Source organism: Glycine soja, chromosome 11, assembly GCF_004193775.1.
Source record: "Glycine soja cultivar W05 chromosome 11, ASM419377v2, whole genome shotgun sequence".
NCBI classification, from domain to species: Eukaryota; Viridiplantae; Streptophyta; class Magnoliopsida; order Fabales; family Fabaceae; genus Glycine; species Glycine soja.
Window position 1 is genome coordinate 19,602,390 of NC_041012.1, and position 14,132 is coordinate 19,616,521.

General features: G+C 31.2%; 1 protein-coding gene, 1 long non-coding RNA gene and 1 pseudogene across 3 annotated transcripts; all 3 read left to right on the top strand.

Moving 5' to 3' along the window:
• The first annotated feature begins 660 nt into the window (after nt 1-660).
• LOC114375830 lies at nt 661-3,620 on the top strand. Of its 2 annotated transcripts, XR_003658855.1 has the most exons (4): nt 661-810; nt 909-969; nt 1,613-1,766; nt 2,300-3,620. It is a non-coding gene; the product is annotated as an uncharacterized LOC114375830 (long non-coding RNA). The 2 variants fall into 2 exon arrangements; XR_003658854.1 differs by having other exon boundaries at nt 909-1,766.
• Nucleotides 3,621-6,888: 3,268 nt separating this feature from the next.
• LOC114372880 (probable protein arginine N-methyltransferase 3) lies at nt 6,889-12,739 on the top strand. Its single transcript, XM_028330436.1, has 7 exons — nt 6,889-7,232; nt 8,000-8,518; nt 8,651-8,748; nt 10,943-11,021; nt 11,115-11,375; nt 11,493-11,660; nt 12,017-12,739. Exons 1-7 carry the CDS (start codon nt 6,924-6,926, stop codon nt 12,449-12,451), a joined length of 1,869 nt encoding a protein of 622 aa, XP_028186237.1. The 5' UTR covers nt 6,889-6,923; the 3' UTR covers nt 12,452-12,739.
• On the top strand, nt 12,453-13,790 carry LOC114373022 (annotated as a pseudogene).
• Nucleotides 13,791-14,132: the final 342 nt, after the last annotated feature.

Here is a 14,132-nt window from a genome sequence, read left to right on the forward strand (position 1 = left end):
CATAAAATTTAATTGAATATGAAATAACAGAATTGAAAAATGACGAAAACGTGTTAAAGGTGTTAGCACAATCCAACTATTGGAAACGATACTGCATAATAGAAATTTTGACTATTTTTAACAAACCAGTAATTGAAATAGAAGAAGACATGTATCCTGCCCAACATATTTTAGATCATCATTAGTTTTGTCATATTTACATTGTAATTGTATTTTTTTAATATATTTCATTATTCTCGACTATCATCTCAGTTATTACACTTTGAAATTTTATATCTATAGTATAAAACAGATGTATCAATTATTTTTTCAATGTGTTTTTTAATTTGTTTTAATACTACTAACTAATTTTCTTATTTTTTTAATTAACGAACATAACAAAAAAAAACATCAACAACACATAAATTTAACTACAAAAATTACATACAACATAACTAAAAAATTATACTATAATTTTATTCAATTTTTTTATTTTTCTTTATTTATATATTTATTTTTAAAAAAATTAAAAACAAAATTTAAAAAATTAATTTAATAAATAAATAATTTTAAAATCCATTAACAAAATTTTATATAATATAATATTTATATTTTAAAATATTTTAAATTCTTTTTAAAAAAAAAAAAAAAAGGCAAGCACGGAAGTGGGGGTGACCAAACCCGACTTCCTACGTGCATGCCAAAAGCAGTTCTGGGAAAAAAAGAACAAACTAGTGTAGAATGGGAAAGAATTGTGTCTCTGCCTGCAAAGAATTGTGTCTCTGTTCTTCTCCATTGGCTCAATCTTCGACAAAGCTGAACATTGTGTAGGTATGTATCGGTTCTCTCTTTTTTTCCTTCGCATCTTCTTTGATTTATGGTTTTCTGCAAGTTGAATGCCAATAGTTAATCATATTTTCGCATTCAAGAATCAAACCTCGGCTGCCGGTGGCTTGTCTTCTCCACCTCTCCGACGAAAACGCAAACTTGGTAAGAAAGTTCTTTTTTTAATATGTGATTTTGAATCTCTGACATTTGATATTCGCCTCCTTTCCTTCTTCTCATTCTTGCTGAAAAATGCAAGCCTTTATTGTGGTAACTGCTACTGGTAAGCTAAGGTTTTAGAATTTCCCTTGGTATTTGAGATTATCTTCTTCTCAACACTGGTAAAAAAATTTTCTTCTTCTTAGAATTGATAAAATATTGTTTGGGTGTTTTGCATTTCAGGGAAATTTTTGCCTCTGTTGTGCCGTGACCTAGTTTTGTTAGCATTGTCACTTTTGATTTTCTTTTTTGAATATGCGTTGTGTTGGGTAGTAAAGGTAGAGAGACTTGTGTTGTCAGCGTCTTTTTGTGTTTCGGGGCGCCTCTGATTTGTTTCATTACCTATTGTGGATGTATTTTTTCCTTCGTTTGAGTTTAACTGACTTTTTAAAGTTAGATGTTTCTCTTCTTCTGTCATTTTGATCTTTTGCTTATTGTGTTGTGGAAGTATTTCTTTGATTGTGTTGGACAGTTTGTCTGAATGTGTACTCCTTATGGCCTTCCTTTCATTTCTATTTTATGGCTTACTTTCTTGCAACACGTCTTACTGTTGTTGGAAAATGTATTTTCTATGTCTTCTGGACTCTAGAGCATCATAACTAAGGATGACTCACAAACTCAACTCTTCCAAGGACATAAATGACTCGTGAGAAACATGGAAAATAGTTGTCAAAATTGTTAATACTTGGAGTAGGGAGAATACATCAAGGCCAATACCGGACATGATTTTTATGGATAAAGATGTAAGATTTCTTATTTTGATTGTTATTGCCATTTGCATTTGGTGATCATTACATTGGCTAACAAATTTCCTCTAACAGAATATGTTTCTAGAACTATCTATATTTGTATTCCCCATAATAACCTTTATTTGTAATATATAAAATCAGAGTTTCTGTTAGGCCTAACATTGGCCCTTTTGGTTTATCAGCAGAAACTTATTTTTCTTCAATTGGATTCTCATCTGGACTCTTCTGCATAATGGGCTTGTTCGTATCATTATTCTCTCTCTTACATTTTATAGATATAATTAAGATATGTTACTCTAGCCAAGGGTTTGATAAGCTTTAGATGTTATTAACAAGATAAAACATAATCTTGACAATCGAAGAATCATTCTCTCTGCATGGAATCCAGCCAATCTTAAAACGATGGCACTTCTGCCCTGCACATGTTTGCACAGGCCAACATCAATAATGAGATAGTGGTAGTTTTTTTTTGTCTCCTTTATATTGACAATTTGTATTGATTCTAAAGTTGGTTTGTTTTGATTAAGTTGGTGGCAAACAACATCAACATGGAGGGGTGGCAAGCACGAATTGGGAGAATGGTAGGAAACACATATTATATCTTGGAAGCTGCCCTGGTTACTCTTTTTCCCAGTTATGTTATTAAATTTTCTTTTACTAGCCAACATTGTATTTTCCTCTAACATGTTTGTTCAATAAATATAATGCATTGTTGTTTTTCCATTTCAATAACATGTAAACTCTCTATGCTTATTTACAATGGATACAGTCATTTGATCTTTTGGTTTGAAGAGGTCAGTCTATTTTTGCTTCAATACACACCCTTCTATATTTTGGAAGATTATGATTACATGAGATATTGTTGAGATTTGTCAAAGCAAAGTTCTTCGGGTGGTTAGGTAGTGATCCTTTAAGGCATCTGTGTTACTACATCAGTGTGTGCCTGAGTAAGAGAGATAGAGTGTGTGGTTGTTTGTGTGAAGTTTGAAGATTAAGCTGCAATTGTTTGGCCTTCTCAATTACTTAAAAGGATGGTTGGTCCCTATTTCATTAATTATTATTTTCAGGTTGTTGCTTTGATATGATTTCTTACTTTTGGAAAGAAAAGTAGCATTTTTTTAATATATTTTTTTTATAGCTCATTAGAATAGCAAATAGAATGTACTAGCAAGAGTGTGTCGTAGTTTGATTCATCTTGTTATTGGTATTCCAGGTTTCACACTAGGTTACTTTGTTTCTTTTGGAAAAATGTGAACAATAGGTTGATGAATTTAGTCCTCTAAATTGTTCTTGCTTAAGCGATTTTTGAGTTAGTGCTTGAACTCAAGACAGTGTTTGAATAATGAGAAAGTCTATGATCTTCATATTTGTATTGGGTGTTCTGTTAGAAGTCTGCCAATAATTTTGTACGATGCGAGTTGAAGTGTCTAGAAGAGGGATGACAGATTGTAAGAGGTCTTATATTCAAGTATTTGGTGTGCGAGTTATGTGGAAGGAAGATATATATGTTTTGAAATGGATACTAATCACAACAAATCAAAGCAGCTGACATTGTTCAGATTGCGTCAAGAGTTCAAAACATATGCCAAGGTTGTTAGCACAATAATAATGTGTGGCAATAATTTGGTCTTGGTGGTTCGGTCAGCGTGGTTGTAATTGCTTTGTAAACATAGCTAGGTTTGGTGTAGTCTCCAATTAATTGTGGTTTATTCATGTAGGGGATAGGGTGAACATTTACTTGCGGGTGTTGGCAGCATACTATGCTTGCAATTTCTCTGTAATATCGAATTACACTATATCACTTGCGGTTGTGGAAAGGAAACTTCTTTCAATTTTCAAAAGGCATAAGAATAAGAATGTGTGATCGCCATGATGATAATGTGGACGTGTTATTTTTTTTTGGGTGATGATAAATGTGGAACTTGCATTCCTTATTTTGGGTGGTTAAGTCGTAGATGCATGAATTTGTATTAAATGATAAAATTATTAATTTTTAATTAACAATTATATGTTATGAAAAACAAAAATGCAAAATAAAAATAATAAAAGGGATGAGTCTTGATCGTCCACGCTGAATGGTAATTTTAGAATATGTATATGTAATTATGTATAATTCTCATTTTTAAAACCTATGGTATTTAAACACTATATAAATATATAATTAATTTAAATCAAATTACATAAAGGACTATAATGAGAAATTTATTTATTTTTTGAAATATGAAGAGAAATTTAAACTTAACTCATCATCAACAATTTATTTTAAATCTCTTGAAGATTTGAAATGGAACAAATTATGTTCTATTATAGTTTTAAAACTTTTTAATTATAGTTAGAATTATTTCAATATAAATTTATTTTTCTCTTACTATCTCTTAACTAATTTAATCAATGTTTTCTTTTATCTAATCAAATTTAATTTTTCTTTTGCTTACGTTTACCTAAATGACACAAACAAAAAGTTAATAAAAAATCATTTCATTTTTTACATGATATTTAAATAAAATCTTAAAAAATTGTAGATAAATCATTGTTCTTTTCTTATATTAAGAAAAAGAAACTAAATAAATATAATGATTATTATATTCTCCATGCAATCCTAATGTATAAAATCATTTTTTAGTCAAATTGTTATTCATTTTTTATTTATTATTTTCTTATTTAACTAAATTATTATTCATTTTTTATATATCATTTAAACCATGCTTTATTCATATAAAATCATTCTTAGTGACTCTATTCGGTGAGATTGTATGTTTGAAATGAAAATAACATACACATCACTTATAGGATAAAATGTATTAGGAAGCGGGTACTAGGATGAGAATGGAGATAACAAGAAATGACACACTCATATTATTTCACTTTATTGTCATGCTTATTCACAATCATCAACGATATATTTTTTTCGTTTTGAATAATGATATATAATGATAAAATTAAAATATACTTAATCTTTTATTTTATTTTATTTTTTGGTTTTAATTTTATTTTCTAAATTAAAAAAAAAATCAATGCAAAGAAAAAAGGATTTGCTGGATGTATAGGACAATAGCCATGTTGTGACATTAAACAAACATCTATAAAGGCTTTACATTCTATCTGAAGGTTGGATAGAAATGGATTCTCTGCATTCACACATTTGTGAATTTGAACCTTTGAATGAATATTGATATTTAAAATTAAATTTATTGAGATAAATTATGAGTGGTCCGATCTACATTTAATGGTTGCAATCAACTGAATGCTGGAATTTCCCAATTGCAAGAAATACAGATCTAGGTTGAACTGACTTAAGGAAATTTTATGGGCTGACAGAACATCATCAAATATGGTTGGAGTATTTAAGGGATAACACATTTCAAATCACTATTTTTAGAGGAATTTGTTGAATAAACAATTTTCTTGGTTTTCATTCCATGCACCCTTGGCATGAATATTGTGTTGTTTTCAAACTCACCCTATCAAAATACAATACATTTGCGAGTCAACTAGTTAGAAAAAATTGTTGACTTTAATTTTTGTTCTTAATATTACTCTAATACAAATATTTATTACAACATTATATTTTATATTACTCTAATACTAGTATCAACAAGTGGTTGATCAGTGTGGTCATAGACTTAGTTCCCTTAACTAAGTTCTAGTCGAGTCACCCATGCGAACACATGGATATGGTGCGCTAGTTAATAAATAACTAATTGAACCATAAAAAACTAAAAATTTTATTTTTTTAAAACAAAATTTGATAACTTTAAATTTTAAATTATAAAATAAATATTTTCTAACAACAACACCCAGAAAGATTCATTCAATGATGACAAATTTGGATAACTTTTATAAAGTTCTAAATTTTAACTTGAGTAAATAACCACTTTAGAGTTAAAATTGAAATTTTTTATCATGTTAGTCATTGAATTAAAGGAAATTAAATTTATTGAGAGTACAAATCAATAATTACATTAGTTTAAAATAAAATAAAAACTATAATTTAAGAGATTTATCTGATATTTTAAGAGTTTATTTAATAATTTCTTAATTTCATATACTAACGTGATAATACCATTTACTTCTGGGGATTTCATTGCCATTTTATTAAGTGTGGCCATAGGTTGGGTTCGTTTGAATTTGGAAAATATTTTGATCAAAATTGATAAAAGTTAATTGATTTGATTATTTTAAAAAAAATTGACAACCTAAACCAAACCAATCCTGTCACCTTTAGGCTGATTCAGATCATCTTATAAAATAATAAAATTATAAAATAAAAAAATCATTATAAAATAAAACAAAACTAACAGATACATAAAATTATAGAATTATAAAATATTATACTACCTAAAGAATTATTGAATTTTTCTAAAATAATATGATTTCATGTTTGATACTGATTAGATTGAATTTTACAAGCTCAAATTCAATACTCAAACCAACGTATTGAATTTGAACTTGATGTAGTTGACTTTAATGATATAAAGAATGATCGGTTTATTGGTTTCGATTGAACCCCAAACAATCCTTACTTTTTTATTTACTTATTTTAACCACATTTCCAATATTGTATAAAAAAATTACATGATTTTCACCAAAAAAAAATTACATTATACAATAATATTTTGTTTTTCCAAGAAAAATTAGCACTTTGTTAGTTGAGTTGATTACTGATCGTAATAAAAATTTAAAATTATAAAATTAGTTGGAAATTGAAAAATTAATTAATAATTTAGAGCTAAAAACTGTCAAGCGGTAAGTTTTTAAGCCAATTTTTTAAATTATAAGTATTTGATAAAATTAATTATTAAAATAACAAAAAATATAAATGATATATTTAAAAAATTTAATAAGAAATTGAATAAATATCTTAAAAATAAAAAATAAATAAAATATAAAAAATTAGATGTCAGACGTTCATGTTTTAAAAATCTTACTTTAATTAATAAAAAATACTAAAAAATAATAGAAAGTACCGAAAAGAATTATTTACCAGAGAAATAATTTTTTTAACTAATAAAAAAACTAAAATTAACTCAAATGTCTCACCCAAACCCACACATTACAGGGCATGACTTTTTTCTTGAACCCGCTAAAATATATATACAACAAGTTCCCTCATTTTAGGGCTTTTGAAAGGGTTTAAGCGTTTCTTTACTAATGGCATTCAGCAACAACAAACAAAAGCAACAAGAAGAAGAGGAAGAAGAACACAGAATGGAAGAAGACGAGGACGAAAGCGAAGAAGAAGAGGAACATTTTTGGGACGATTGGGAAGGAGAAGACGAAGAAGGAGAGCAGCGAGACTCTGAATTCGTGTGTCTCTTCTGTGAATCCCGGTACAGCTCGTGCGGTTCCTTGTTCGACCACTGCGCCTCCCTTCACCGCTTTGATTTCCACGCGATTAGAACAACTCTTAGCTTGGATTTCTATGCCTCCTTCAAGCTCATTAACTTCATCCGCTCTCTGGTAAATGTTACTGTTCTCTTCTATGCCTTTTTCTGAATGGGCAAAGTTGCAAAATTGGATTAGGATCTTGAGAAAGGCTACCTGTCTTATTAAAATTTATTAGAAATCGTGTAATTTTGTGGGTCTTACTCCGCCGTTTAATGAGTTTTCAATAAATTTTAGGGAGAGAATGTTACTAGCACAGTAGCACTCTTAGGATCTTATCCTAAAGAGAATGACGCAAAGCAATCATACTAGTACTCACTGACTCACTCTTATTTTCTTAAAATATAACAAACATGACATTGTTTTACTTACCAAAGAGAATCCAAATTGTTGTTATGAATGTTTCTTGAGGTTGGGATTTTTGGGAATGATGAAGTGGGGTTAAGGGGAATTGTGTATTTTGGATTTTAGATTTGAAAATTGCAGTTTGTCTTTTTCATGATTTTGGCATTTGTCAGTGTTACTTGTTCCTTTCGTTGTCAATTTAGGGATTGTTTATGCAGCAGATTTCCGTCTTTTAATCTGTTACTTTGGTTTATGAAAAAAAAAATGGAAAAGGTAACGAGCAAAGTATGTAAGTTACACACACTAGCTATATGTAGACATTTTAACATTGTCGTTTCTGTCTTTATAATTTTGTTTAGTTTTGTTGTTCCCTTCTGGTAAATAATCCTTCAACATTATTTTGTACGTGGACTATTTATAAAATTTCAATTGTGTACTTATTTTCTCGTGCATCTTGCTAACTGGTGTTTTCTTCTGCTATTTTTTGTTTTTTCTAGGTGGCAGAGAACAGATGTTGGAGTTGTGGATTAACATGCCAGTCCAACCGTGATCTTCAGAATCATTTGCATGATTTAGTTGACTTTAATGAGATAAAGACTTTGTGGAATGATGATAGGTATCTGATACCTTTCATGGAAGATGATTCACTGTTGTACAGTTTTGGTGATTGTGACGAAGAAGGTGAAGATGAACAAATTACTCCAATTGATGAAGATCTTATAAAGGATCTAATGAACATTGAAGAGAGTATCCATGACGATCAAGATGTTGTGAATAAAATGGTAGTTGATGATGACAAACATGAGATTGCTTCTGTCTCTAATGATCATTTGAACAAGGCTAGTTCTTCAAAGGAACTTATTAATGGGAAGGACTTGTGCTGTGATAAGGATCCAGAAGGACATTTGATGGTTAATTCTCAAAATCACATTGCAAAGCATATTAAGAAGATCAATGAAAGTTATTTTGGCTCTTACAGTTCATTTGGTATCCATCGAGAGATGTTAAGTGACAAGGTATAGGATGTGCTTCTCATTTGTTGGCTTTAAATTTAACTAAATTGTTGTGTCCCTGCAATAAATTGACAAACTGAAGCTCTTTAACCATGCTATCACCATTTTATTAAAGTAATATCTATCTTTATCTAGGTGAGAATGGATGCTTATGGCCAAGCAATTTTGAAGAATCCGTCTCTACTAAATAGTGCTGTGGTTATGGATGTAGGTTGTGGAACTGGAATTCTCAGGTGAGAAATATCCTTGATTTTTGTCAGTGTAGAATATCATGCAGTCTATACTCTAGCAAAATCCTGGATTATATCTTTTATGGAGTTTTATATTCATACAATAATACAATGAAACATATGATAATTAATGGTGGAAGGATGATGTCTTAGTGAAAACATTAGGAAAAGAAAATTCCTTCAGATTACCAATGTTGTGTATAGAACTTGGGTGTGCTAGTTTACTGTCCCATCAACCTTAGATTGTGTATATATATATGTGTGTATGTGTGTGAGAAAGCTACCCTTTTTTGTAAATTAATTCATTTGAAGAGTGTTAAGATGTCCCACATTGACTAGGAACATGGCTAGAATAAAAAACATACCTTCCCTTTTTCATCTTTTCATCATTGAGGGTGAGTCTTGGCGCAATGGTAAGTTTGTTGTTGTGTTCAAATCAGTGGCGGATCTAGAAATTTTTCTTAGTGGGGACAAGAAATAATTTCTAATATTTTTACAAAAGTAAAATGTCACAAGGTACTACAAAATATATATCAAGATAAAAGAAATCTAAAGTTTTGAAATGCAAATAAGCGAAATTCCGAAAACCAATCTTTTGATTTCCAATGTTAGGTCTCATAAGATAACAATACAAACATAATGCAGCATCTTTTGATACACTATATTCCAACCAATTGCTAAAATCTGAAAACCAATCAGGTTAAACTTTCAAAATTTAGTCCCAAATTGTCGTTTTGGAAAATCATGCTCTCTTGGTTGACAAGGTCCTTTTTGCAAATAAGCTCTTTGAATGTTATTCCGATCATTAGGATGATAACATGATATTTGAGAATTGGGAGGGTCAGAGTGAGGGACGATTCACATTGTAATCAAACGTGTGTGATAAGTTACTAATTTAGTGTGTGAAATGTAATGCCCTTCATTAAAATAACCAACACTAAAACACCATTAATCCTAATTTCTTTATATCAAGAACACAGTAAAAGAAAAATGCTCCTAAAAGAATTATACAATGAATGTTTTGAAAAGTTGCGTGTTTTACTTATCTCTTGAAGCAAGTAATTCGAAATCTTTGTTATCTTTGCCTCGAGAATTTTTTCGTTTTTTTCTTTTTTCTTAATCCTTGAGCAACTCACTAATGCCAAGAAAGACGATTTATTTGTGTGATTCTAGGAAAAGGAACTGTCTATGCTTGTATAAGCGTTGTACGTAATTTGGAATTATATCTTTTGAGATTTGTTTAACCAATCTTTCTTTATCTGTTATTTTTATCATCTTTATTCAATTTAATATATTATTATACTAATATCTTTTCAAAAAATATAACAATTTAATATATTAAAACAATTTAATATATCTTTTCCTTTACTAAAAGATATATTTAGATAATATTTATCTAAATAATTATTGGATTATTTTTTAGATGTTACATGAAACAATGTGCTCTATGGCTCTATGCAGTGTGGTGTGTTTTTTAGTTACCGTAACAATAATGAGAATTGGGCTAAATGGTTTGGGCTTGAGCACGTAATTTTTGTATTTGAATGTCTTGTTTTGTTTGGGCTTTTGGGTTTAAAAAAATCCAATGGGGACAATATATAATTTTTTATGGGGGCAATTTTTTTATATATATTAACAAATAAAAAAAAAATCTGGTGGGGGCAATTGCCCCACAGCACATAACGTGCATCTGCCACTGGTTCAAATCCTAGAAATAACCTCTCCACTTGTGAGGGTAAGGCTGTGCACTTCTATACTCCCCCTAGGCCCTTCTTATTCTTGGATGAAATTAGTTGATGCATGCTTGGTGGTCCTGTATGTAGGATAATAATCTGTATATAATACCCTGCATATGCATAAGTAGTTTCTAAGTGAAGTAGTTCTCTTCATGGCCCTCTTTTCTTCTGAATATTGAATATTTCATCTTCACTTAATGCTTGGTAGAAGTAGAAGCCATTAATCATGTTCCATTATCCATATGCTTCCTCAAATTGATAGGCTACATGTGAGCTCTTTCTGTTTGTTCATTTTTTGGCTGTAGTGGTTATGATGCCTATGGCTGTTATTAAGTGCATATTCCTGATTTTATCGATCTCTGCATATAAGTTTTTTTTGGGAGGCTACATATTTTCCTACGATATCTGATTGCTCTGTCGTTTGTAAGTTTGTGACATTCTTTGTCATTATTTTTCTTTAGCCTATTTTCAGCAAAAGCTGGTGCTTCAAGGGTTATTGCAGTCGAGGCTAGTGCCAAGATGGCAGCAGTAGCATCTCAGGTATAGGTTTTCTGCTCTTTGGCTTCTATAATTACCACTTCAATTACATGTGTAGTTCTGTGTTCATTTTCTTCATTATTTTTTTAAATTTAGATTGCAAAAGATAATGGTCTTTTGCTGAGTAAAAGCCAAAATGGAGTTGATGGCTTCCAAAAGGGAGTCATAGAAGTGGTTCATGGTATGGTTGAAGAGATTGATAAAACAGTTGAAGTTCAACCTCACAGTGTTGATGTACTGCTAAGTGAATGGATGGGATATTGCCTGCTGTATGAATCCATGCTTGGTTCAGTACTTTATGCACGAGACCGGTGGTTGAAGCCTGGCGGTGCCATTCTTCCTGACACAGCAACTATTGTAAGTCTCTCCTCTGTCCTCTTCTTGGCTATTTTGTTTTCAGAATACCAATCCTCAAGGGTTGTCTGTACTGTGAGTTTATGTAGTATATATTAATTACTCCAGTTTCTCTTCTAGTTTGTTGCAGGATTTGGAAAAGGAGCCACAAGTCTTCCTTTTTGGGAAAATGTGTGTGATTTTGACATGTCTTGCATTGGGAAGGAGCTTGTCATAGATGCTGCCCGAATTCCTATAGTTGATGTTGTGGACTCTCAAGATTTAGTTACCTGTTCTGCTATTCTTCAGGTTGGTGCTTTTTGGCATATATGTGGATGTTTTGCAAGACATTGTTTACAGTACTGAATTTCTTATTCCATTTTAGTAATCAAGTCTTCAATAATTTAGCAATCACTGCAAGGCCAAGGATAATGTCAGTTTGTTATCTTTGGCTATAGTTTCTAACTGGTTATCTTGTAATTCGAAAATAGCTGAAGTGGTCCTTTTGTGAACTGCATGTAATTGTGTTGAAATCAAATATTATTTGTAGATAATGATTTTTTTGGAATAATCAGTTGAAATGAACAAAAGGACCTTGGCAATTTACAACCCAGTTTATAGTTGCATGCTGACTGTTGAAATGGTTTTTTCCTTTTTGTCTCCAGTCCTTTGACTTGGCAACCATGAAGCCTAATGAAGTGGATTTCACTGCAACTGCTACTTTGGAATTGAAACCAAGTTATTCAGGAACATGCTGCTGGTGTTATGGGGTTGTCCTATGGTTTGATACTGGATTTACAAGCAGATTTTGCCAAGAAACACCAGCTGTGTTATCCACATCCCCTTACATGCCAAGAACACATTGGTCACAGACAATCTTAACCTTTCGAGAACCTATTGCAATGGGATTTGGAAAAGGAAACAGGGGTAAACCAGAAGCAATCGGCACTGAGGTGTATCCTGCTGCGAAGATTGATTTACGTGTCAGCATTGTGCGTTCTACTGAGCATCGCAGCATTGATATATCTTTAGAAGCTGCTGGTGTTGAACCTGATGGTCAGAAACGTAGTTGGCCTGCTCAGCTTTTTAATCTGCAGTAGGATGCATGACACCAGTCGCCACAGCAACAAAGATCATTGTGCAGCAGTTTTTCTTGTTGGCTGCTAGTTAAAATCAGTTTTGGAATGTTACAGCTGTAATTGCTAACATTTAGGTTCCTATTTTTGTTCACTAGAAATAGCTACTTTTGCTTGCTCGTTGAATGCTAGGCTCTACCCGGCCGGTCCTATTACATAGAAAATGTAATGTTTCTCCAATTCATATTTATGTATTTGACAAAACTTGCGAGCAGTACTGTTTTCCAATTAAAATCGGTCATTCATTTCAGCAACCCGTATGATAAAGTTTGATCAATTATCCCAAAGGAAAATATTAAGGGTATATACTATTTTGGTCCCTAAAAGTGAGATGATGATAAAGTGATTTCTGAAAGTTAAAAAATTTAAATTTAATCTCTAAATGTACAAAAAAAAATGTGATTCATTAGTCTTGCAAACCGAGTTTCTTGTATATTTTTTGTGCAGAATTTAGGTTTCAATTTTCTGAACAATTCAGTTACTGAAGTTGTAACTTCCAAGGATAGCAAAAGTTTTTATGTCGATGTTTTGCGATGCAAGAATGTCACTTTTATAAACTTCTCTATAGCTGCTTCATCAACAAGTCCAAACACTGATGGAATTCACATTGGAAGATCAAGTGGAATTAACATAACCAACTCCTTTATTGGTACTTGTGATGATTGCATTTCACTAGGGGATGACAACAAACACATAACAATATTAAATGTGACAAGTGGACCAGGACATGACATCAATGTAGGAAGGCTTGGAAAGTACCCAAACGAAAAACCCGTGGAAAGTTTAACGGTTCGAAATTGTACATTGAACAACACAAATAATGGTTTAAGGATCAAGACTTGGCTTGGTACTCCAATAAAGTCTCGTGTCTGATTTTTATTTTGAAGATATGATAATGGTTAATGTCAGCAAACCAGTGATTATAGATCAAGAGTATTGTCCATGTAATCAGTGCAACAAACAGGTATTCAAATAATAAAAAAAATTCTTTCTATTGATTCACATTTAACACAAACTTCACCTAGGTAGTTTTTAAATACATGTTCATATGCATATTACACGTGCTAACCTTTATTTATTTATTTTATATGTTTCAATGGTTACAGACTCCTTCAAAAATAAAGATAAGTGAGGTTACCTTCAAGGATATCAAGGGGACTTCGGCAACTCCAAACGGTGTCACCCTTATTTGTACACGTGAGGATGTGAACTTAGTGACATTGATCTCATTTTCAATGGTGTTCCTACAATGGCTGCATGTACTAATGTTAAAGTCCACAATTTTGGGGAAAACACCTACTAGTAACACATAGACAACTAGAAGTTTCTTTGAAGATCAATTATCTAATGTATAATGAGTACTTAGTTTATTGTCACAGCCAGGTATGATAAGAAAAAGCTGTTTACATCTATTAAATTTTATACTTTGTGTACTACTGAGTGCGTGGATCTATTGGAACAAGATCACTCTTTCAGCTTAACCAGAATGCTTTTGTTTAACTTTCTATTACTTAATCGAAAATCATAAATTCTTTTATATTCAATGATTTAGTTTATTATTTTTTCCTCAATATTGTACACGTAACCACCTCAAGACTGGATTTTAAATTGATATTTGGGTTAGCCATGAAAAATTAACAAATAA

What these genes read in the sequence shown, in the direction of transcription:
- LOC114372880 (XM_028330436.1), top strand. Translation starts at nt 6,924, where the DNA reads ATGGCATTCAGCAACAACAAACAAAAGCAACAAGAAGAAGAGGAAGAA. An exon ending in TGTGGAACTGGAATTCTCAG is followed by an intron (nt 8,749 to 10,942) that starts GTGAGAAATATC and finishes ATTTTTCTTTAG; the next exon opens with CCTATTTTCAGCAAAAGCTG. An exon ending in CCTGTTCTGCTATTCTTCAG is followed by an intron (nt 11,661 to 12,016) that starts GTTGGTGCTTTT and finishes TTTTGTCTCCAG; the next exon opens with TCCTTTGACTTGGCAACCAT.